At 38.9% G+C, this 22,402-nt stretch overlaps 1 protein-coding gene across 1 annotated transcript in view; it reads right to left on the reverse strand.

Moving 5' to 3' along the window:
• The window catches only part of calcrla (calcitonin receptor-like a), a 49,861-nt gene that overhangs the window by 14,479 nt on the left and 12,980 nt on the right, over positions 1-22,402 (reverse strand). Inside the window, exons 2-5 of the mRNA XM_034884861.1 lie at positions 3,842-3,950; positions 2,691-2,844; positions 2,412-2,522; positions 351-463 (exon numbers count right to left, since the gene is read on the reverse strand). Of these exons, the coding sequence (XP_034740752.1) occupies positions 351-463; positions 2,412-2,522; positions 2,691-2,844; positions 3,842-3,916 (453 nt within the window). The 5' untranslated portion in view covers positions 3,917-3,950. The remainder of the gene's footprint in view (positions 1-350; positions 464-2,411; positions 2,523-2,690; positions 2,845-3,841; positions 3,951-22,402) is intronic.

Consider the following 22,402-nt stretch of genomic DNA (forward strand, 5'->3'; position numbering starts at 1 on the left):
TTCTGAAGGCAAAAGGGGGTCCAACCCGTTACTAGCATGGGGTACCTAATAAAGTGGCCGGTGAGTGTATATTGCAATGGCCAGATTTCCACATGCTGTGGATGATTATTTTCTCCGGATGATGAATTATAATGTTTTAACCCCCAGACCTTTTTCTGTAAACATCATTACAGTACATTTCAGTTAACATTGGCATCACACTTATATAAATATACAGTATGAAATAACTGTCTGCTGCCACCACAACGGACTACACAACTATCCAGGGATGTATTAAAAGGTCAGTGCTAACCAATACTCACTTATTTTTGTTTTATATGCATTTGATGAAATTTAAATGAAAAACCTACCACTCTGCTTTCATTGGTGTGTTTATTGCAGCGGGTGTAGTTGGTCCATGTTCGGTTGCTCTCTGGATGCATGAACCAATGGCCGCTATCGCTGCAAATTTTCGTGACCATCTCTGCAGGTAAAGAAATGATACAGCTTTGGCATATGCTGATTTACATCAATGCTGTAGCCTGAATCTAAGAGATTTTTAAGATCTAATTTCTTGGTATTTATTATTGGCAGCAAAACTAGGGTCAAGTCAAGAAAAAGTCCCCCCCCCCCGCCAGGTAAGCTCAGTTGGTAGAGCAGGCGCACATATAAAGAGGTTTACTCCTCAACGCTGCGGTTGCAGGTTTGAATCCAACCAGCAGCCCTTTGCTGCACGTCTTTCCCATCTCTCTTTACCCTTTCATGTCTTCATCTTGGAAAAAAAATTCCTAAAATGCCCATAAAAATAAATAAATAAACAAAAGAAAAGGACTAAGTTGCCCTTAGACACACAGCCACACATTAGTACAAATGGAACTACTGAGAGGATGTGATTAGAAGGACTGAATCTAATTATACGTCCGCATATCCTGATGAAGGATGTGCTGTACTGTTTGGTCTCAGAATATTCCAGCAATTAAAACTAATTCAGTTTTATAAACACATGTGTGCACTGTACACATGGAAACACAATTAATTAATCTCTATAAAAGCTATAAATAGACAGTGCTTTACCGTTGTCAGTTTAAGACGCTTCTAAGTAATATTTAGACATACAGTACAGTAGAAACGCTGCTGTCTGTATGTACTCGTAGCCATGAAGCCTCATGTTTTATGGGGATTTTTAAAGGCTGGTTTATATGTTTTGGTTCCTGAACAAACGGCACTGCAGTTTTCTTGGAAGACCGAATATTTATTATTTCAATTTAATATGTTATTTAGTGTCAAATCACAACACAAGTTATCTCCGGACACTTCAGATGGAGTAGGTTTTGACCACACTATATACTTTATGGAGACCCAAAAATTCAGAGCATGCAATTGGTACGTTGCTGCACTCAGCTGCTTAGAAATTGTTGCCACTGCTGCTTCAGCATTTTATTAATTGTCATGAAGTCATTATTACTCGACTCTGCAAAGCCGTTTCACTGAACTCATGCGAACAATCATCAACCATCCGCTCTCTCTGCCCTTTGAGGATGTGCAACTGTAACTGGTCATCACTCGCAAAGTCATGGCAACCAGATAAACTACAGTTAAAGTCTCCTCAGCCAGAGCTATAAACAGAGGTAGGTTCAGGTCTAAAGCGGGGGCCCAGCGGGGCACCCTTCCCCCCCCGAAATACGATTCCCCCCCGGGTTCCCCCCTAGTCTCGTGAAATATCACAGCTATGGTAGCTTAAAAAATAGCAACACAGGCATCAACTTAGATGTTTACTGTTCATCAGACCGAAGGTGTTACCAAAAGCTAATGTTAGTGAACACTGCGGCATGCCCTGCATTCCCTCTGCTTTTGTCTCATCGCTGCATTACTACAGGACTTGAAGTCTGCATTAACAGATGTGTGGTTTACCACTCAGGTAGGGTCCAATTAAAGATTATGTTATATCATCAACACAAAAAATCCATCTTGTCACGCTTTAAATAAAAGTTTGTGTCCAATCAGCAGCGGACCGAACCAATCAGCGTCCGGAGATGAGCTACTGGCAGTTACAGGTGTGGTTTAGTTGTGCGTGACAACCTTGATTGCTCGTATAAAACAACAACGCCAGACATGTTAGACAGATGGTTTGTCCAATCAGCTGACAGTTTTTTTTTTTTTTTAAAGCCCTTTTTCAAACAGTTTCCAATGACGGCTTCTAGGATGGTTCTGTGCTAACAAACCATCTGGCGCACCAGGTTATCTATCAAGGTGCATTATCGGAAATAGGATCCAAGCAGTCAGGATTTATCGGCCTCTGCTGCATTGGTTACGACCGTTATTTTCATCTTTGAACAGTCCTCCAACTTTACAGAAGAGAAATCCTAAATCGCTGAAGTACCACTTTAAAGTAAAAACAAACTTCAAGGCTGCTATAAGCGACAGATTTGTACCTGAAGGATCAAAATCCTGGAAGTAGTCAGGGCAGTGCTGCTCCGAGTTCACACCTGCCTTAGTGTCTTCCCAACACAGCCAGCCATCCCAAGTGCGATTACACATGGGCTCTAAAACCACAGAAAAAATGTGAATGTGTAACTATATAGTACTTTCTTGTTCATTCATTATTTAGCGCAGAGGTTACAAATTACAAGTGTAGAATTGAGCAGAGAGTGTTTTCCAATTACTTGGCCTAGACACCTGTAAAGTTGAGTAACGTAAAACATAACAACAACCTTGTCTGTCCTGGGTATCGTCCTTCATTATCTTTTGATAGCACTCAAACTGTGCTGTAACTATCTTGTTTCTGGTGAGTCCCATCTCATGGTAGACGTGGGTTGGATGCTGCTGCTGGGTCTCATTCACGTCCATGCTCGCCTTCACAAAAGTCTGCAAGGAAGGAGAGTGAGAAGGTTAATCCACATTTTCAGTTCTTGCTTTAATCAAAAGGGATATGTCTACACAGGTCCTGGCTGATGTATTACAGAAGACACAAGCATGCACACTACAGTGTAGTCACCTTCAGCAGATGACATGTTTTAAAAAGTCAAAGTCTATGGCTACTGAGCTTCATGACAGAAAAAGTATTTGCTTGCAAGCATACTGTATTCCTGGACCCAATTTTGGCTGTGTATTGTCTCTATGAAAGTAAGACTGATTCATTATATCTACTTGAAACACCAGGAAATGGAGTCTAATATACACAAGCTTCCATTAGATCCATTTGTGCACCATGGAAAATATGACATCTATGCAGAAGAATGGCCAAACAGATATGTCCAGTTTATTTATTACACTGCGATACCAACCTGAAGCAGATTGTTAATCCTTCACAAAATCCCAAACATAATCTGAAACTGACATTAATAATTCTAGATAAGTGAAGTGAATTCACAGATGAATATTAAACTACAGTGCTTCTAAAACGAAGCTCCATGTGCATGTCTTTAATAACAAAGCCTTTTTCCTTCACTGCATCATAAATCCAAATTTTGATACATTTTCAAATTTTGGCTCCAAACGATCACAGAAACAATGTCAAAAATCAGTCAGTCAGACAAATGGTAAAGATGTCAATCAGTGTTTTTTTTCAAAGCTCAAGATGATGGCCTCAAATGCCTCCAAGATTTTCAGTTAAGTGTCACAGAGGAGTGAAGAAACTAGCAAATAGTCACATTTACAAAGCTGGAATCAGATAATCTTTCAATCGCTTAATTCATTATCATCGTAGTTGGCAAAAATATTTAATAATTGACAACTTATCTATTTATCTTTGCAGCTCTGGATGACTTATTCACTTATGCACGTTTATGTATTAAATGAAGCATTTTGTGTGTGTTTGTGTGTGCGTTTCAGTATTGGAAAGTTGGCTTGCAGGCTGTCCTACCTTTGTTAGATTACACAGCAGTATGAGTGCCACCATCCCACTCTGCTTTATGCTATCCATCGTCTTTTTGGCCATGTCCAAGCTGGTTGATGATTCAGCAGCAGTAGATCTGGAACGGAGAAAAAAAAAGGAACAATTAAGTCATTAAAGCAAAATAAAATCCCTTCATGAAGGCAACTTCACACATCATTTTTTATCCCTTACAATTAACATTACAAGCCCACGCTTATTTGACTAATTTTACAATATACATAGATTTTTCCTAGTCCTTTGTCAAAAAACTACAATGTCAATGTTCCAGATTATAGGTGTAAAAGTCAAAATAAAAGAGTGAGGTTGTCCTGTATTCAGGTTCTAGACTTTTAAACACATGAACAGGTGGCAGCAAATAGCAGTAACCTTAATGTGCCCCATGATTGGAGCTGTCAACTAAAACTCCCAGCAGTCCCAGGGGCCTGAGACACGGTGAGCGTTAGGGCTGGGACCATATGAGTTTGTTCCGATTTGATTCCTTCACGACACATGACTGCCGATTTGATTTGTACAGCGATTTTCAATTATTGCGATTCTAGAAGAATGCCTATTGTTATTCTTTAGTATTGAGCAATGAATTTAAAAAGGACTAAAAATGATGTTTTTTACCTTGCTTTTATGATCTAACCTGTAGCACTTTGAGATTTGTTTAAATGTAAAGTGCATTACAAATAAAATGTATCATTATTATTATTAATAGCAATGAGATTTTCTTTTCCTTCTTCTTCTGGATACATCATTTCATGGGACCTTTCTAAAAATGATTTGTTATCTAGGACGAATGCACCTCACATTTCAGTCAGCCAGTCTGACATTTATGTCATTTGTAAAGAAGAACATAACATGGATGTTCTTTTTTTTCTGCTTTCACTCTGTTTGGCTGGAAACAAAATATCTAGGTGAATCATCGATTCTGGGGAAAGGAATCAACTTGAATATGTGATTTTCTGAAAAATCAAATAAGGCCATTATATAGACAAGTGAAAGCCTTGGAAATTGCCAGAGTTGAACATCAGCGAGTTTAAAGCCAGCCTCGGCTGGTGCAGACCAATGACGTGGCCGTGTACTGGACCGTGTTTGCAGTGGAGGACAGGTTTAACAGGGTATTCATAAGACGTCAACTTCAACTTATAATTTTAGTAAAACTACTTTAAAATGTTAAAAACAACAGACTGCCTCGCTGTTTTCAATGTGTATTACTATTTTGGGATTTTGGGCCACTGGGATTTCATGTCACGGGTGCTGCATAGCAGATGAGACAAAATTCAAATGGAAACATATCCCCCAGGTTGTACAGATCTGCTTTGCAAAACAGTGTACTAATGCAAAGGTAGCTTTAGATGGTTTAAGCCTGCCTGCTACAGCTAATGTTTAATGATCTAAGGTCTACAGGTCTGCAAATGCTCCATTTTTTTTTGTTCAGACTCCAGAGGCTCTGTGTTCCACTTTTGCAGAAGCACGTTTTCCTCTTGGTTTGTGTTTGAAGGAGGTTTTCTATCTTGGTCTTTAAAGACCTCATATAATCATAATTTTCAGGTTCATAGTTATATTTAGAGGTTGTACCAGAATAGGTTGACAGGGTTTCATAATAAAAAAAATGATAGCTACAAAGTAAGACATGTCACTTCTATTCCATCTTTGTTGGGAGTTGCACATGTGCAGTACCTGGGTAAGGACTACTAGCCAGTCAGAAGCAGAGTATGAGGGCGTGCCCTGACAGTATCTAGGTAGGGACTACTAACAAGTCAGAAGCAGAGTAGGGTGAGCCCTGACAAGCAAGCAAGCTGGTGTGATCCAAAAACCAGCCAGCTTCAACCGGTTACCAGTTCACATGTACGCCTCAGATCCTAGTCCTGAAAACACAGGCAAAACAACCAAAAACCAGCTTTGCAACATGGACTGGAGCAAGACGTTTCAGAGTGGTAAATTATTTAAATGTTAATGCTTTAGTGCGTAACATTTGAAATGAATGAACGTCTGTTCACATTCAAGCTATTGCCAAGTGAGTAGCTACAAAGTTAATTAAGAGTATCAGCTCCGTACAAATCTCTCTGTATTTCTCAGTGTGGCTGTTTTCAAAAATTTGTGTCGTCGGGCAACTTTTAGACACAGAAACTTGAGTGCAGTTAATGACCTCTTCTGAAGAGTCCATCATTTCTTTCCCCTTCCATGTCCTCCTTGGCTACTAGCAACTGTGCAGAGGAGGGGTCAGGGGGGTGCGCTATCAAGGAAGGCTTATTTCATGTGGACGCGGCAACAGCTTTGTTGTCATTGCTTAGAATTCCTAATGGGGGCGGCAGACACTACACTCTAAATAAGTCTTTCATCCGTAAAGATAAACAATAAAGGAAAAGGATACAGCCAAAAAGCACTATAGGAGCACTTTAAAATGTATTTACGACTTTTTAATGTTATTTTTGCCGTACATGTAACATCGCACAATCCCAAGAGTTCCATACTGGCAGCCAAGGTAACCAAAAACAGGTTGTTAGCATTCACTGGTTCGAGTGGAAGCACTGCTTTCAGTGGGAACTATGTAACAAGCAGTTTCTCTTCAACAAACAACAAGAGCCAGGAGGGATGGGAGAGTCTGAGAGATAACCTCAACCCATGCAGTCTCTTGTTATAATCCTGTGTGCTGAATAAATTAATAATATTAAAAAATAAATAAATTTATAAATAATATTATAAAATATGTAATGACACCACAAATTTTCCCCTTATAAACTGCCATCATCTAAGTGCACCTAAATAGGATAACAACATCTAGCACATGTCATTGCCAAGCATATTTTATATGATATTAGTTGTATATGTGCTAACTTGTTAGCATCCAGAATAAGAAGAACCAACTTCATGTAGGCTGTGACGGTGTTGCGAGTGCTAATAGTTGCCACCATCCAGTCTTAATATATAATATAATATAGTCTTGACATTGAAAATGTCCATATAATCTACCCTGACATTTTGACAATATAGTTTGTACCGCCTGATATGTACCTTTCCTTGATTGTTTGAAAAGCTTTTTTACATTAAAAATAAACACCTAACGGCAGCAGTTTAAAGAACTTACTTTTATACAAGTAGGGCAAGGTATTGTTTCAAAAATTACAATACACACAGAGTTCTGAACTATACTTTTTTCAATACCAATTTGATAATATCCATTGATAAAAAAATATTACCACATTACTTTACAACTCCATTTTGTCCAGCTCCTTTACACCTATGTGACACACAATGTAGTGAAGCCTCTCGAAATGAAACAACACACACACAAGAGCTCGCCTCTGTGAAACAGTGTCTGTGCTGCATGCCTGCCACACGTTAGACAGCCAATAAGCACCATTTTTAGATCTTTGTTACAAGCATGCTGCATGCTTATTGGCTCACTAAAGCTGATGAGATTTACTCCTTCTGTGTTGAAATTTGGTATGAAAGGGCAAGGCATTTTTCAATGGTCGATTAATTGGAGGCAATTCTGGCAGTGCCCTGAAAGTATCAAAGTTTTGTAGGCAGCCCTATATCCGTAGTTTATGTGTATTATTAGTAGTAAATATATCGCAACTTAGAACCACAACATACTGATGCAAGACAATTTGCAAAACTGACGGGTTCCTCTACATCACACGGCTACTTACACGGCTCCTAATACAGAGTTTACACCATCTGGGCGTCATTAGACCTGCTAATGACGCCTGGATCCCGGTCAGGACGGTTATCTATACTGGTGATGAGCAAGGCTCTCTGGCAAAAACCAGGTCGCCTCGGTGAGTGAGTGGAGCTAACTGATGCTCTGTCTGCACTGTAGCTAATAGCACTGTTAGCAATCCCCACCGCCTGTGAGTGCAGGGTACAAGTTCTGCAGCAAATGTTTAGATAAAGCAAAAAGAGAGGCTTTACCAGCAGGCTGGACAGTTAAAGAAATAATAATGCATTGTATTTTCGACATATTTTGTGACCAGAATCTGAATCTGCAATATTCTCTGTCAGGTAAATGTAATAGTACAATGTTTTCTTTTAAATTGCAATCACACAGTAAGGTGGTTAATGTTGCAGTTAGTTGCATATTAAGTGCTTTGGGGTCACTCTGTAAGTTACATTGGAGTACAATGGTTCTGGAGAAAGCTACTAGGAGCAATACAGGAGGCCAAGCAATCATCGCATTCCTACGCTAGCGTAGTAAAATATAATCTCTAAACATACACGTTTAATGCTGCACATTATTCAAATGGTGCAATTTTATGCAGCTTTAACTTTCAGGCGCTGCCAGACAGAACATCACGGAGAGATTTGACCCAGTTGATTCGTACAAGTCTCCCTGCAGCTCTGTCACCAGGGGGACTGGCCCAGTGCCTCCTCAAGTCTGCTTAGAGTTAAAGCTGCATTACCCCGGGGAGAGGAGGGCCTTACTGAAAGTGGGATTGTAAAACATTACGGTGATGTGCAAATGAGAAACAGCCAGGAAAAGATCAGCTGCTCTGTCACACATGAATTTCAAACACACAAATGCACATGCACACAAAGACGAACACACACAGCACTCTACTTTGCCAAGATCCCCAGCTGTTTCTTGGCGAAGGCTGTTTTTCATACATGAACAAACCGATACAGGAGGATATATCTTGTCACATGGCAACATAGAACAGACGTTGCAGAATGCTTTCCCAATGGCTGTTAGAATATTGCTTTAAGCCAATTGTTATGCCACTTTATATTTTTTGGTCATATAGTAAGCCTACCATTTACCTAATTCTTAAGGTGGTAGTGAAGACAAAAACCCAACCCCTCCCATCTACAAGGAATCCATTTGTCAAGTTGGAAACTACCAGCATGCCATTTTGTTCACTTCTGCCATAAAAACCGTGTTAATGATGGAAACAAAAAAAAATACTTTAGTAACTGAATAGCAAAAATAAAAGAGCATAATCAACTCCAGGCGGGTGTATGAATGATTGGGTAAAGAATGGCAAGACTTAAATTCCTTCTGCCCAAATAAAGACACATCTTTCTTAAACTACGTTTCACATGGAAAAAATGGATATTACCCAGAGAATATGGTTTTAATAACCATGTACAGTATGATCACTGGCAACATTTAGTTCCAGTACAGGAACCCCAACCTTAACCATACTGTACAGTACTTACAGTCCAACATGCATTCAAATATTTCTGGACACTATAGGGCAGCAGTATTCCAAAACCAGCTGAGAGACATATGATCTTGTTTAAAAATTGCTATAATGTGTCAGCAAACGGTTGGCTGTAGCACCATTGTCATCCCATTGGCGCTCTATTCCTGTCTCACAGACAAATCAAAGTTAATTATTCACTTGACTTTTACGTCTGATTTGGTTCCATCAGCTACTGAGACCAAAAAGTTGCATGCTCAAAATTAACGTAACTTAAAAAAAATTAAGTAAAATAAAAAAGGTTTCTTCAATTGTCTTTTTTAAGACACAAGCTTATGGAAAATATTTTCCAGTGACATACTGTGGTTAGCACATGCTAAAATACATGTAATGTTAGCAAGGTAAAACTAAATTGGTCTATCAAACCCGTGATTTGAATCCGGTCCTTAATGTAATGGGTTCTTTCTTGGCCTATGCTACACCCTCCCAACAAGGTTTAATTAAATCAGGCCAGTAGTTTTGCGTAATCCTGCTGACAGAGAGACAAACAAACCAACCAAACCCAAAACGTGACATGCTTGGCAGAGGTAAGAAGCTTCAGATCAATTTGAAAGTCTTTGGGGACGAGTCTCGTCTTCCATTTTGTGATTGACAATTGTTTTGTACAGAAAGCTGAAGTCAAAGACTATTTGAATATCTCAGGATTTATAAACTCTCAATGCTGAAGCAGAATGCGTACAGTACATCAGCAGCAAAGAAAAGAATGAACATATAAATGAATCATCAACCAAAAAACAACAATCTGAAATGACCTCTAAAAGAAATCCCATACTTCATAAAAAATGTTGCTAATTTAGGCTGAAAGCTAAGAGAGCGCCTTCTACAGAGGCACAACACTCGATTATTCATCCGTTCGGGTCAACTTCATCCAACCACAAACCAGTGCGAACTGTGGGTGGTCCACTAATATCTGTAGTACCTTAGAGTGTTTTGCAGAAGTGGTTAGTCATGTACACTTTGCACAAGCGCTGACATCACCTATTACATCCACAAACATGCACAAAGAAAACTGGAAAAACAATCCATGCATAACAGCTGTTGTCTTCTCGCCCAGTGTCAGGGCTCAGCCTGTACTCATCCACTCCTGCCGTCCCAGCAGAGATGTTACGTACTGTGCTGTACACATCCTTCTGCCCTCACAGGATGTTTGGCGCCCCATTCTCCAAGTTCCACTCAGTGGCATTCGGATGTTCATTAGGCTGGTTAGAGTCTGTAACATCATTACTGCCCTATTCTATGGCAGGATACAGGCTTAACTAGAGAAGGGCATAGACTTGAGAACTGATTGAGTTCCTGAATGCAGTGTCAACAATCAATATGAGAACCGTGTGCTGGTTTGGTCTGGTATCTCTGTTATTATTGTTCGTGTTGCCAGTTTTACTTCTCACCAATCGCACCAAGACGTATTCCAGTACAATTACTGTATATGGCACATAAAGTGACGCTAATTCTTGAAGGAGTTTGACTAGTACACAGATTCTTTTTCTTCTTTTACGGTGGTAGTACACAAAGGATTCAATCCTCAACAATCCAATCCGATACAGTAGATGAATCTTTATTGATCCCAAAAATGGGATATGACAGTGTTACAGAAGAAATAATAAATACGATAGAGTAGGTAATGGTAAATAAATTAATAGTAACATTTTGAAAACAATGTAATCCATGCAAAGTGAAAATACCAATACATATTGTTGTCATTAATACGCACCTTTATTTTGAAATTCCCACATTCTGTGTATTATTTTTTTATTAAAAAGAGTAGTTTTTTTTATTTACATGTCTGGAAAAGCTTAGTATTTTAATTGTCAAATCATATTTTAGCTGCTTTTGGTAAATAAAAGTAAATGTAACTGATTGTGAACGTGCACATCGTTTCCAGGCATATCACGGCAGACTTTGTGATATCAGTAAATATTGTATTGTTGTCGTTTTAAAGACAGATTTTGTTAAGTAGCAAGAATATTCCTTTTTACTAAAAGCTGAAGCAACCTCCACTGATCCTGCTCCCTGATGCATTAACCCTCCTGTTGTCCTCGGGTAGAATTTGACCCATTTAAAAAAATGTCTACATCTGAAAATATAATAATAAATAATAACAATACATTTTATTTGTAATGCACTTTACATTTAAACAAATCTCAAAGTGCTAAAATATGGGTTTCCTTTTCACCAAATTACCACAAAAAATGTATTGAATTCAACAGAACGCTCTTTGCAAGTACAATTGATCACTTTCATTCCTCTGATCTCAACTATTAGTCAAAATAATTCATAATTTCTGTTTTTTAACTCAAATATTAGGTATAATGCTGTATAAATGAGGGTTATTGACCATGGATTCCAAAAAGTATTGTAAAACTAGTAAGGTGGTGTTAGTGAAAACAAAAAACAAAAAAAGTCTGAAAATAAGACAAAGAATTCAAAGTTTTGTCAGTTTTTGACCCGGGAGGACAGCACAAGAGTTAAGCAACATCTGGTGGGATTGAAACCATTTTAACTTTACTGTTGCACTGCAATGCTTGATTCTGTTATTGGTCTGTACATGCCAAACACAAAACTGGTTACGGAGTATTTTGAGTTCACTGTATGAAACAAGGAAAGACACAGCACAGGAACTAGTGCAGTCGTGCACAGGAATCGTTTGGTTCAAGGCCATGTTCCAAGCACAGTTCATACAGATTTATATAAGCATAGAAATATAGCATAATACCACTCCTATTTCCAGAGCAGGCTGCACCTCCAAAAGAATTCATACGTAGTTCCTTTGCGAAGGTCTAAGAAAGATTTTTTTTTGTAACCGAATGGGGCAAAAATTGGTTACAAACAAGTTTGTATTGTCATAATTATGTTAGGTTTATTTGGACACAGCACAATCCTAAACTACATTGTGGAATAGATTGTTTTACTTTCATTCTCAATTTAGCAGAGAGCCAAAGGGCCCTGTTACCAACCCCCTACAGGACAACACAGCCTTCTGCACCAGAACAATGACAAACTTCCATTTCAACATATTGCATCCAATATTATATTTTTCCCAAGCTCTAATTTGGGATAAAAAATACTAGAGCTGGACAAGTAAACGGGGGGATATTAGCTTATTGCTGATACAATGATAAGTAAGCATACATTATAGTACAGAAATAACTAACAAAGTTTGAGGCATTTTGCAAACCATGTCATAATCACATTCATTGTTAAGTTTATTTTTGTAGCCGTAAAATGTCCTGCTCCGATATCATGGTTACAATCCAAATAAATAAATCCAAGATATTCTAATCAAACGTTGGTAGCATTATGTTTTAAAGTTAAACTTGACTAAAACTCCCAACTATCAATCTCAGCATCCGCCTCTAAAATCCAGTATCGGTGAGGTTGTATAGTGCTAGTGACAGCCCTCACGCGGAGCTGTTCAGTAGCTGGGAAACTGTCCACTACCTGAGGTCTACAGCTGGTGAATCAATGGAATGGGAATAATATATTGGCAAGTTCAGCCGGAGCACGGGTTAATGATGGAAGCCAACTTCTATGACGCAGCTGAAAGATGTCAAATAACGACTTTTTACAAGTATGAAAAAACAAATAAGGATCAATTGGTTAAAATGTGCTGATGTGAGAATGTTCACCAACCCTTATAATATGAGATATTTTCATGAATATCCCACTGTTAGTTTTGCTCAATTTCATTACCAACCTATGGTTGGAAACAAAGAGAAAGGACATGAATGTGACGTGTGTACTAGAGGTGGGGGAAAATAGTCAAAAAAGCATAATATTGCGATATTTTCAGTGGCAATACTGTATCGATACACAGGCACCAAGTATGGATCTTTTATCATATAAATGTGTTGGTCAGTTTGTCTGCCTGACAATCCCATTTTGCAGCAAAAAAATTGAAGTGATACGAACAAAAAGAGAAATTAATCTTTTTAGATGAAACATCCTGTATGTTGACAAATTGTCCTTTTGAAGGACGTCATTTGAAATTGGGAAACATTACAAGTTGGAAAAAAAGGTTCTAAATTGCAATATATCCCAGAATATTGCAATTTGCTTAAAAGTGCACTAATATTTGATCGTGCAGCAAGCGTCCTAGCCAGGTCAGTGTCTTTATCAGCTAGGCTTAAGTTACTGTGACATCAAACATGCTTGCTGGGAAACAGCTCGAGGTGTGCAGGTGTGAGCAAGATGATACCCATCCAGCTGCCATGCCTGCGCATACATGTGTTTGCTTTTAAAATCAGATGCAAGGAATAGAAAACTATTTATAACCTCTCTCTGGTTTTGTCAATGTTTTTTTTTATTTTGTTTTTTTACAACTGTTAATGTAGTTCCTTTCAGGCATATTAACATATTCTCTGTTAAAAACTGTATTTGTATATAATCTCTTTATTGGACTGGCCACAAAAAAAGTGAGTGATTCTGACAAGGAAGTCTTGCCTTAGACAGGGAGGAAGGAATGGTTCAGTTTGCAGCCAGCTTGGTCTCCACAATGAGAGCTGATGATTGAATAGAGTGGACAGAAGAGGGTCTGTGAAAACAGGAAATTGTAAAGAAAAACTCCATAGCTGTCTTCAGTAGATGCTGGGCATGTGAAATACAAAAAACATGAGGAGAAGCTTTTAAGAGTGCCGTGGAAACGTGGCCCCTTTTCTGACTAAGCGCTTCCTCTCCCAATCAACGAGACCGATATAGCTATGGGACATTTCCCACAGGATCAGATGTACATTTAGATAATCTCTCCCATGTGTCGGAATTGGAGTTCACCATCTCAGCCGTTGATCTCACCAAGAGGGAGGTCGGAGCAGTGGTGGACAAAGTATTAAGATCCTGTACGTAAAGTAAAAGCTCTAACACCAAACTGAAAAAAATACTCTGTTACAAGTAAAAGTCCTGCATTGAAAAAGTTACTAAAAGTGACTATACGTAACTTTTAATTTGTTAATGTTTTCATGAAATGATCATAAATGACCTGTAACAGCAAATGAGAACATTAGTTTTCTTTAGTTTATAGTTGAGTTCGATTTTTCCTGCAAAGTCACAGATTGAGTTACGGCAGGTAGACGACGCTACAGTAACACATTGTGATGGGTCACAGATTTCTTTTAACACCGGAAAAGCCAGTGTTAGCGTACGCCAGCGGAGCCAGGTAAAAGGAAGCAGGACATTTCTTTATATAGGCCTAACAGGATTTTTGGAAGTTATCTGTTGTAGTTATGGCCGATACTGAGGCAAGGCCTACACAGAACATAAGGAAATTAAACAAAGAACAACTTAAAGTTAAAAGGAAAAGGGAAAGACAACAGCCGATAATGTGAGTCACAGCTCGATCAGGCTTTCAACAGATGGAGACAATTACGGGATTGTAAATTAATCAAAAACGTCCCTGAATTGGCCCTCATGTGTGTAATATGTCTATTTTATTCATAAAAGAAATGTACAATGTGCAATGTGGTTGTACGTCAGTAGCCGACATTAAATGGCGAACCCTTTCATTTAGCGCGGTTTTATTCCTTTTAGTTCGTGTTTTTGTTGGCTTACTATTTTCTTTCCCTTGTCCCCCGTAACATTACTTGTGTAAAGCGTCTTTCATGAAATACTATATAAATCGAAGTTATTATTACGTTGGCTGCTGTAACAAACTCTGCTTCGGCTCGTGACCCAGTGACGGTGAGACCCGGTTTAACTCACAAGACATCCAAAGCAGGCTAAGTTGCCGTATGCAACACTTAAAATGCAACATTGCATCTGTAACCTATCCTCTTATTGTGAATGAATGATTTTCTGTCTGAGCAAAATATGATATATATGACCTCCTGGTAACGCTAACTCAGAAATATACAGTGGGCAATACAGCACCGGAAAGATGATACCTTTACGGCAGCAGGTGTTTTTTCCAAAGCGGCCGCTGGTGTCAACACAAACTGAAAGTTACTCATAGACACTTTAAGTAAAAGTATGTAAGTATAAACAGGAAAATTTACTTTACTTTTAAAAGTAAAGAAAAAGCCTCATATTTCAGAAACTGGAGACAATCCAAACAGTTCTTTGTTTAATCATTTCAGCTGGACTTGTAGGCCGTTATATTGTTAGGTAGTTTTAATTTGTACTAAGAAAATTGTGTTTTATAAACTACATGTGTTTTGTGTGCAAGAATCTTAATTGGTAAAGTTACTAGTAACTAAAGCTTTCAGGTGAATGTAGTGGAGTTAAAAGTACAATATTTCTCTCTGATATATAGCGGAGTAGAAGTAGAAACTGGCATGAAAAGAAAAGACTCAAGTACAGTATCTCAATATTTGTTCTTAAGAACAGTATTGGCGTAAATGTACTTTCTTACATTCCACCCCTGGTCTGAGCGCAGACAGCAACCCAGACGCCAAAGTTTTTGTGTCATTGCTTTCACGCCCTCAATGCCATCATGCATACCAACGGTCTCAGAGCAAGCACATGGATCTGCTTACAACTCTGGTGCTGAAAAGTGGAAAAGGCTGCATTTGAATATGTAGCTCAAGGTAAAAGAAGAAAGGAGAGGCTCATACCTATGCTAAATATTGCTTGATGATGTCAGATGTGAAGATAATTATGCAACGATTCAAGGTGTTCATTCAAACCCTTGTGGCTTTACGGTTAAAGGACAGTAGATGCATCATTGTATCCCAGGCAATTGAAATGATTATACAGATTCTATCACACACAATCATTTTCTTATTCTAAGGCCAATGTTCAGCGCCAGAGCAGAACAACGTGTGCTCTTTTTACAGCATGGCTCTAGTAAATGTGTGGAGGGAGTGGGTTTGTTGAGTTCTCGGCCCTTTATAAATGAATCACTAATGTGAGCTTTTTGTTTTTAACAGTACGCACAGTACAGTGAATGCATCCACTGAACATAATCAGGGTTTTTTGCAGATATATCAAATCCTGTGACAGTTACTCAGGATAATGCATCTACCTTTGATTCAGTGTGGCTGCCAATGGCTCAAACTCAAAAGCTGGCCATTGGGGTTAACATGTGATTAAAGAAAAAATGTTGCTCATCTACCTAACACATAGCAACGTTACCATTTACTTAGTGTGATATGTTTGTCTACTTCATGAATCCAATATGAGGGCTGCAACTAACAATTGTTTTCATTGCCAATTAGTCCTTTTGGTTATTTTTCTTTATTCACTTGCATTTATTTACATAACTTACATAGGCTGAATGAAGCTACTATTTGTACATGTATTAAATTGTCCAAAGATTATGAGAAGTCTTCATTTTAAGTCTAGAGCTGTTTCATCAAGGTCCATGACTATTTTACACTTCTTTTAGCCCACATAGCTAGCTACATACACTGAAATATTCCCATCAGGGTCCAAGAAGACATCACCACTTTACACTTATCTGGCCCACTAAATTAGCTACCTCACTTTTAATATCATAGTCATTTTGTGTCTCAGTTTGTCAATCTATTGGCGAGCTACTGGAAACATGAATTGTAGAAGACCTCTCGTCTATAACATGTAAGAGAAAAGTGAGAAAAAGTCAATCAGTGTTTCCCAAAGCCCAAGATAACACTCACCTGTCTTGTTTTGTCCAAAACTCAGAAATATTTAGTTTACACAGTAAAGAAAATAGTCACATTTAAGAAGCTTGAATCGGAGAATAGAAAATAAAAAAAATCATTAGAAAAATTATTTAAACTGATAATGGCTATATCAAAACGCAAGGCAGTTTAATACTTTTAATAATTTAATAGTTTATCTATCTAACGTCCACTTTTCTTCTGATTCTGTTTTTTGTCTCGGACTAACTCCTCATTAAAAAACAACAATATTGTTTGTCCAGGAGCTTTTAGATATGTCAATACAGACCAGTCTGGAACCAGAACCCGTTTAGTACCGGTTCTCGATACCCATCCCTACTAGAGGATGGATACCCGACCTGAGCCCGACGAGACCCAACAGTACCCGACGGGCCGGGCCGGGTTCGAACAGATTTTTAGAAAGGATGCTCGGGTTCGGTTCGGGCTCGGTCACATCAGCGCTATAAGGCATTGAACATTTTTTTGTGTAAACTCATTCTTTTTTCTTGTTTATAACTTTTGGGTTTTTATTTCTATTGGTTTGTTTTTTCTTTTTTGCTTGCTTATTTACTGTTTGGGTCTTACTGTATTTTACAAATTTTTATCATGTGAAGCACTTTGCTACTTTGTCTGTAAAAGGTGGTATATCAAGTAAACCTATTATATTAAATTCTCAGCAGCGGCAGCAAGGCATTAAACTAAACATGTACAGTATATGTGTGAGTGAATGCTGAATTACCGCATCTCTTATTGGGGCGGCTTATCAATACAGGTTAAGCAAGGTATTTATTTTACTCAGATTTACTGACATAATCCCCCACATATGATGTTAATAAAAGCGGGCTTTCCACACAAACAAACGTACATGTGTCATTAGTATGAGAAACAAATGCGATTTTAACTGTGTCTGGCTCGGGTCGGGCTCGGACAGAAAAATCGTAATGCCTGTCGGGCTCGGGTCGGGTTCGGTTACTGCTCTGTTGGACGTGGGCCGGGCTCGGACAGAAAAATCCGTCCCGATCCGCACTCTAATCCCTACATACAGTATGTACAAGATGAGCCAAAGTATCACAAAGCTGAAAAAAGGCAGAGGTGAGTGTACTGTCAACATACCGTGCTGGATGTCAAGTGTGTGTGCTTTAAAAAAGGTCTGCCAGTTTAATGAGAGTTGTAAAAACATCATGAAGCGGCTAACAATGTCCACATGATGCCAAGTATTCAATGTCGGAACTCTACAATAGGTACGTTAGTCATAAGAACACCAGAGCTGTTTCATGCAGAGAGGGACCAGTGTGAAGAATGGCCAAACACGGCCGCATTATCAAAGAGCAAACACCTCACTGATGGACATAGATGCACTGTTATTGGATCAGGATGACTGATAAACATCACAAAACCATGTTCTCAAAACTAAACCCAGAATTAAATCAACACCTGCTGTGAGTACTGTTGCAACATGATTGTGCCATAATCCAAAATTTTCATCAAAAAGCCAAATCAGGAACTCAATGGAATGTTTTTCAACCCGATAATTAAAAAAAGTTATGTTAAAAAAGGAATAGTTTGAACTTTAGGGAAACACAATCACCCCAGTATTCAACTGTGCTGGGTTCTGTACCACACCAGGAGCGTCTCAGAAGCGAAGCGTCTTGCTGCCCGACTCGCAGCTTTTATTGTCTCTACAAGTACTTTACAAAACAATCGCGTTTATTAAGCTAGTATCTACCTTCCACTCCAAGTACTCATGCAGTTAAACTCCATGCAATCTCTTTTCTTGCGTTCTCCTTTAAAATAGGAAGTATTGTGATTTTACACCTCCAAGATGGATCTGTCATTTTCTATGGTGTTATAAAGGACACAGGTGATAAAGGTGGGGGGTAGTGTCTTTTGGTAAATTGACTGGATGCACTCGCTGTTTTACTTCCTGCAATGGCAGTCTTAACGTCCAGCGGTCCGAGTGAAAATAAACCTGCCGCGTACCTTAAATGGAGCGGACAGACGCTTCAGGAACGTTGGGATGTTAAGCATTAAATGGCCGTGATTGCTCGCGTGGCCCACAGCACATACCCACAACAGTGGAAAATAGGAGTCACTGTATTCTCTTTCTTAATGACGGTTAAGTGAGGATGGATGCAACCCTCGCTCTATAAGAAAACATAGCCTAGAGCAACAACAGCTGGTTTGTTGGAAAAAATGTGTGTGATAGACATATTTATATAGTTTTGATGATACAGCTTCTCATGTCTCCCACTGTTATTTTCAAGTAGGGCTGCTTGATGGTTTCATCATGGTTTTTTTTAGGCCCAAAGAGGAAAAACTCTCCATTATAAAAATTCTGAAAAATTATTGAAACTATGGATTTAAACTTGTTTGAGCCCCTCAGATTAATTTTGTGATGAAGTGAGCCTGAACAAAGCTAACACAATCTGCTAACCAGCACCTCTAAAGCTCACTAATCAACCCCATTTTTTTCTTGTTGTTTATTTCGTACAAACGCCAAAGTGCAAAAACAACATTCACTTGTTGCTGTAACTCTCGTAAAGCCACATTTTGGCTTTTTCTACCTTGGGGTTTATAGAGATAACAGATGTTACTCCAGACTTTTGTCGAGTGGTTTTCGGCGCTAGTCCGTGACAACATGTAGTCGAGCTGAGGTACGGACAAAAGGAAAATTACAAGTAAAAATAATTGTGGTGACATATCCCCGGTGTTGAGAGGCCCGCCGCGGAGTCAGCGGTAGCTGTTGAGGGCAAAGTAAAGAAGAAGAGAAGGTTCTTTTTGAACAAGTGGCGCATTGATGTGGAAGGGAAAACGAGGGAATAGTTAGGCTAGCCACTAGAGACGAGCCGGATACTTGGCTGAAACAAGTATCCGGTACGGATAAAGCACTTTTATCGAATACAAGTATTATACGAGTACTACGAGTCAATATCTGTGCTCGGATTGAATTGAACTCCGATTTGGGTTGCGGACTGTGTCTGCGTTCGGTGATAGTCACAGCACCCCTGCTCTACACACACGCTCTGCTCACTCACACACACACACAGAACACGGAGAAGTGAACAGCGCTCTCTCTCCCTCTCTCTCTCCCTCAGTCACTCAGGTCTGCGGGTCTTTTCCGTTTAGGATTTCTTCAGCTTCAGGTTTGTTTTTTACTTCGGTTTGTAGTACTTACTTTACCAGTAGATTTCTGGTAACCGTGGGGTTTGTTCAGACATGCTGCTTTGCAGAATGTGTCTCTGCCGTCGGAGAGGTTTTTTTCTTTGGTGGTTTTAATTTTTTCAATCTATTTGATCAGTAGAACACAGTCCCCCCCGCCCCCTCTCTCTCTTTTTCTCTCTCTCTCATTCCGTGTCTCTCTCTTACGCTCACACACACACACACACTCACACATCCCTAGTGTGGAAATAAAAAAAAGAACCAAAAACAACAAAAAATGTAAAGTTAAAAAAAGAAAGTTATATTGAGTATGAAAACTCTTGTTTATTACATTTTACTTCATAATTGCAACCGCATGTGTTGTATTCGTTGTTGCAAAACTTGTTCTGTATATAGTTTGTTTGTTACCATGAACACCAATGATCTGAAGCTCAATGCTGATGCTGTCATGTAAATAGTTTTCTAATCAGCAACAAATATAACAATTTCTGATCAACCCCTGTCAATTGTATGTTTAATATGACATACCGGTTAAAGCCCCGCCAATTTTAAGACAACCCAACCCACTTCCGTGTTAAATCCTGTCCACTTCCGGGTTAGGCCCCACCCAGTCAGAGTACAGATAAAGATACAGATAATTCATGTGGTAAACAGATACAGATACAGATAATGCTGTACTCGCTCATCCCTACTAGCCACCTTTCCAACGACCAGTCTGTGGTGAATAGTTTAACTTAGCTAAATTCTTTTTATAACTTTCCATCTGGAGATGTTACGTACCAAGTTCCGTGCCAATAGGTTGCACATTCTAGGAGGAGATAGAAAAAGTAGGTTTAGTGCATTGCACGATATTGCAAAAAACCTTTTAGCAGAAATGGGTGTGGCCTATATTATCTGATTCAGCTCAATTCAAGGAACACGTGGATGTAAGGTTTTCTAATAGTGTCATTATAGTGACACCTAGTGGTCCACGTTTGTCTTTTTTCTTTCGGGTATGTGAAGTCCATGAAGCATTGTACATCTATGCTTTAATTTGAAGTTGCTCATATTAGTGTGAGTGGTGAATCCAAACCAGGGTCCCATAGGCCACGCCTCAATTGCAATATCGGTGAAAAAAAGCACAATTAGATTACTTTCCAAAATCGTTCAACCGTAGTTCAAATGCAGACAGCATTCATTAAGTGGTGTTAATTTGACTGTATTCCACTATAGAGGAATTCCGACACCGGAACGTAACAGTCTGCAGCTGCCGATGTTGAAAAAACAACAACAAACACTTGAAACTGGTAGCCTCATGGTGCACTCAAAGATGTTGTAAAATTCCCTCTTCCCGTCTGGTGGTTGTTTAAGTGGTTTACCAGCAATTTACTGGTGAAATAAGTTGTTATTCTAAGTTGTTGTTATTACATTATTAATCAGTCATTGAATTTTAACAATATGGCCGTAGCAACAAACAAGAGACATTTTTTTATGTTGCCGACTTTCGTTTTGTGCTCTTCTTCTTTTTTCTACTTTTTTTTACTTTTTTTTTTTTTTTTTAAGTATTTATTCAGGTAAAATTTAGGCTCCTGGCACTGTTTTAAAAAATTATTGTTGTAGCACCGGTATTAGAAAAAAACATACCCAACCCTAGTCAACAGGCATGCCATTAGTTGCTGGAAAGATATGTGAAGGGATTTCTCTGAATCTGAAATCGCAATTGTTTCAATACCATTTCCCCATGGACATTAACAACACGGCCTTCTTCAGTATTTTTTATTTTTTTAAAAGGAGGTTAAGTGTACTAGAGGTCCCACCACAGAAAGAGGATCCTATTCCAGAGTCCTGTAGTGTACGCAAAGGAAGAAATTGAGGAAATACCTAGATAAAAATACACTGGTTATAAATAAAGTAAGGCTGAACCCCCATCCTTCGTCTTACCCCTACCCCTGGCCCCTTCCCCTAGTTTTTGCGCATTCACGCGGGAGCTAGTGCTGTCCCAATTGTTAGGGGTAGGAGATAGACAGAGGGGTATATACCCCTAGAAACCTAGTGTGGACGCGACCTCACTTGTATACACACAAGCAGTGTGTGGCTGCCAAATCGACCAGAGAGACACATAAATGTAAATACTTTTGGCTTAAATAATTGATTTAAAAGTTACGATGGTCTTGTTTTGTGGTCTATACAGTCCTGTGCATATATACTTGAAACCATGTTCCTAACTGAAACGTTTCAAAAATCGCTAGCTTGTAATGCTAACGCTAATTGCTAACGCTAACGTTTATTTGCACAACAGTTCCGCATTTCTCTGCGTTGAAGGGACTGTATACATCGCATAGACTTTATAGATATATATTAATATTAACGATCTATGATACATAGCTACGTGCTTTACATATACCGCCCTGCATCACACAGGGACGCAGGAGGAAACCCAACAGCTGATCCACTATGGGGCTGAAAACAAGCAGACGTTTCCTAAATCCTGTGTTCATGGTGTACCCATTCATTATTGCATTTGTACTGTATTATTGTAATAATGTGTAATTAATTCCTGTTCATTGTTTATGCACTTGTATATTGTTGTGAGGGGATATATATACACATTACAGATAAATGGGGGGGGG

The sequence above is a fragment of the Etheostoma cragini genome, chromosome 11, assembly GCF_013103735.1.
Source record: "Etheostoma cragini isolate CJK2018 chromosome 11, CSU_Ecrag_1.0, whole genome shotgun sequence".
Taxonomy (NCBI): domain Eukaryota; kingdom Metazoa; phylum Chordata; class Actinopteri; order Perciformes; family Percidae; genus Etheostoma; species Etheostoma cragini.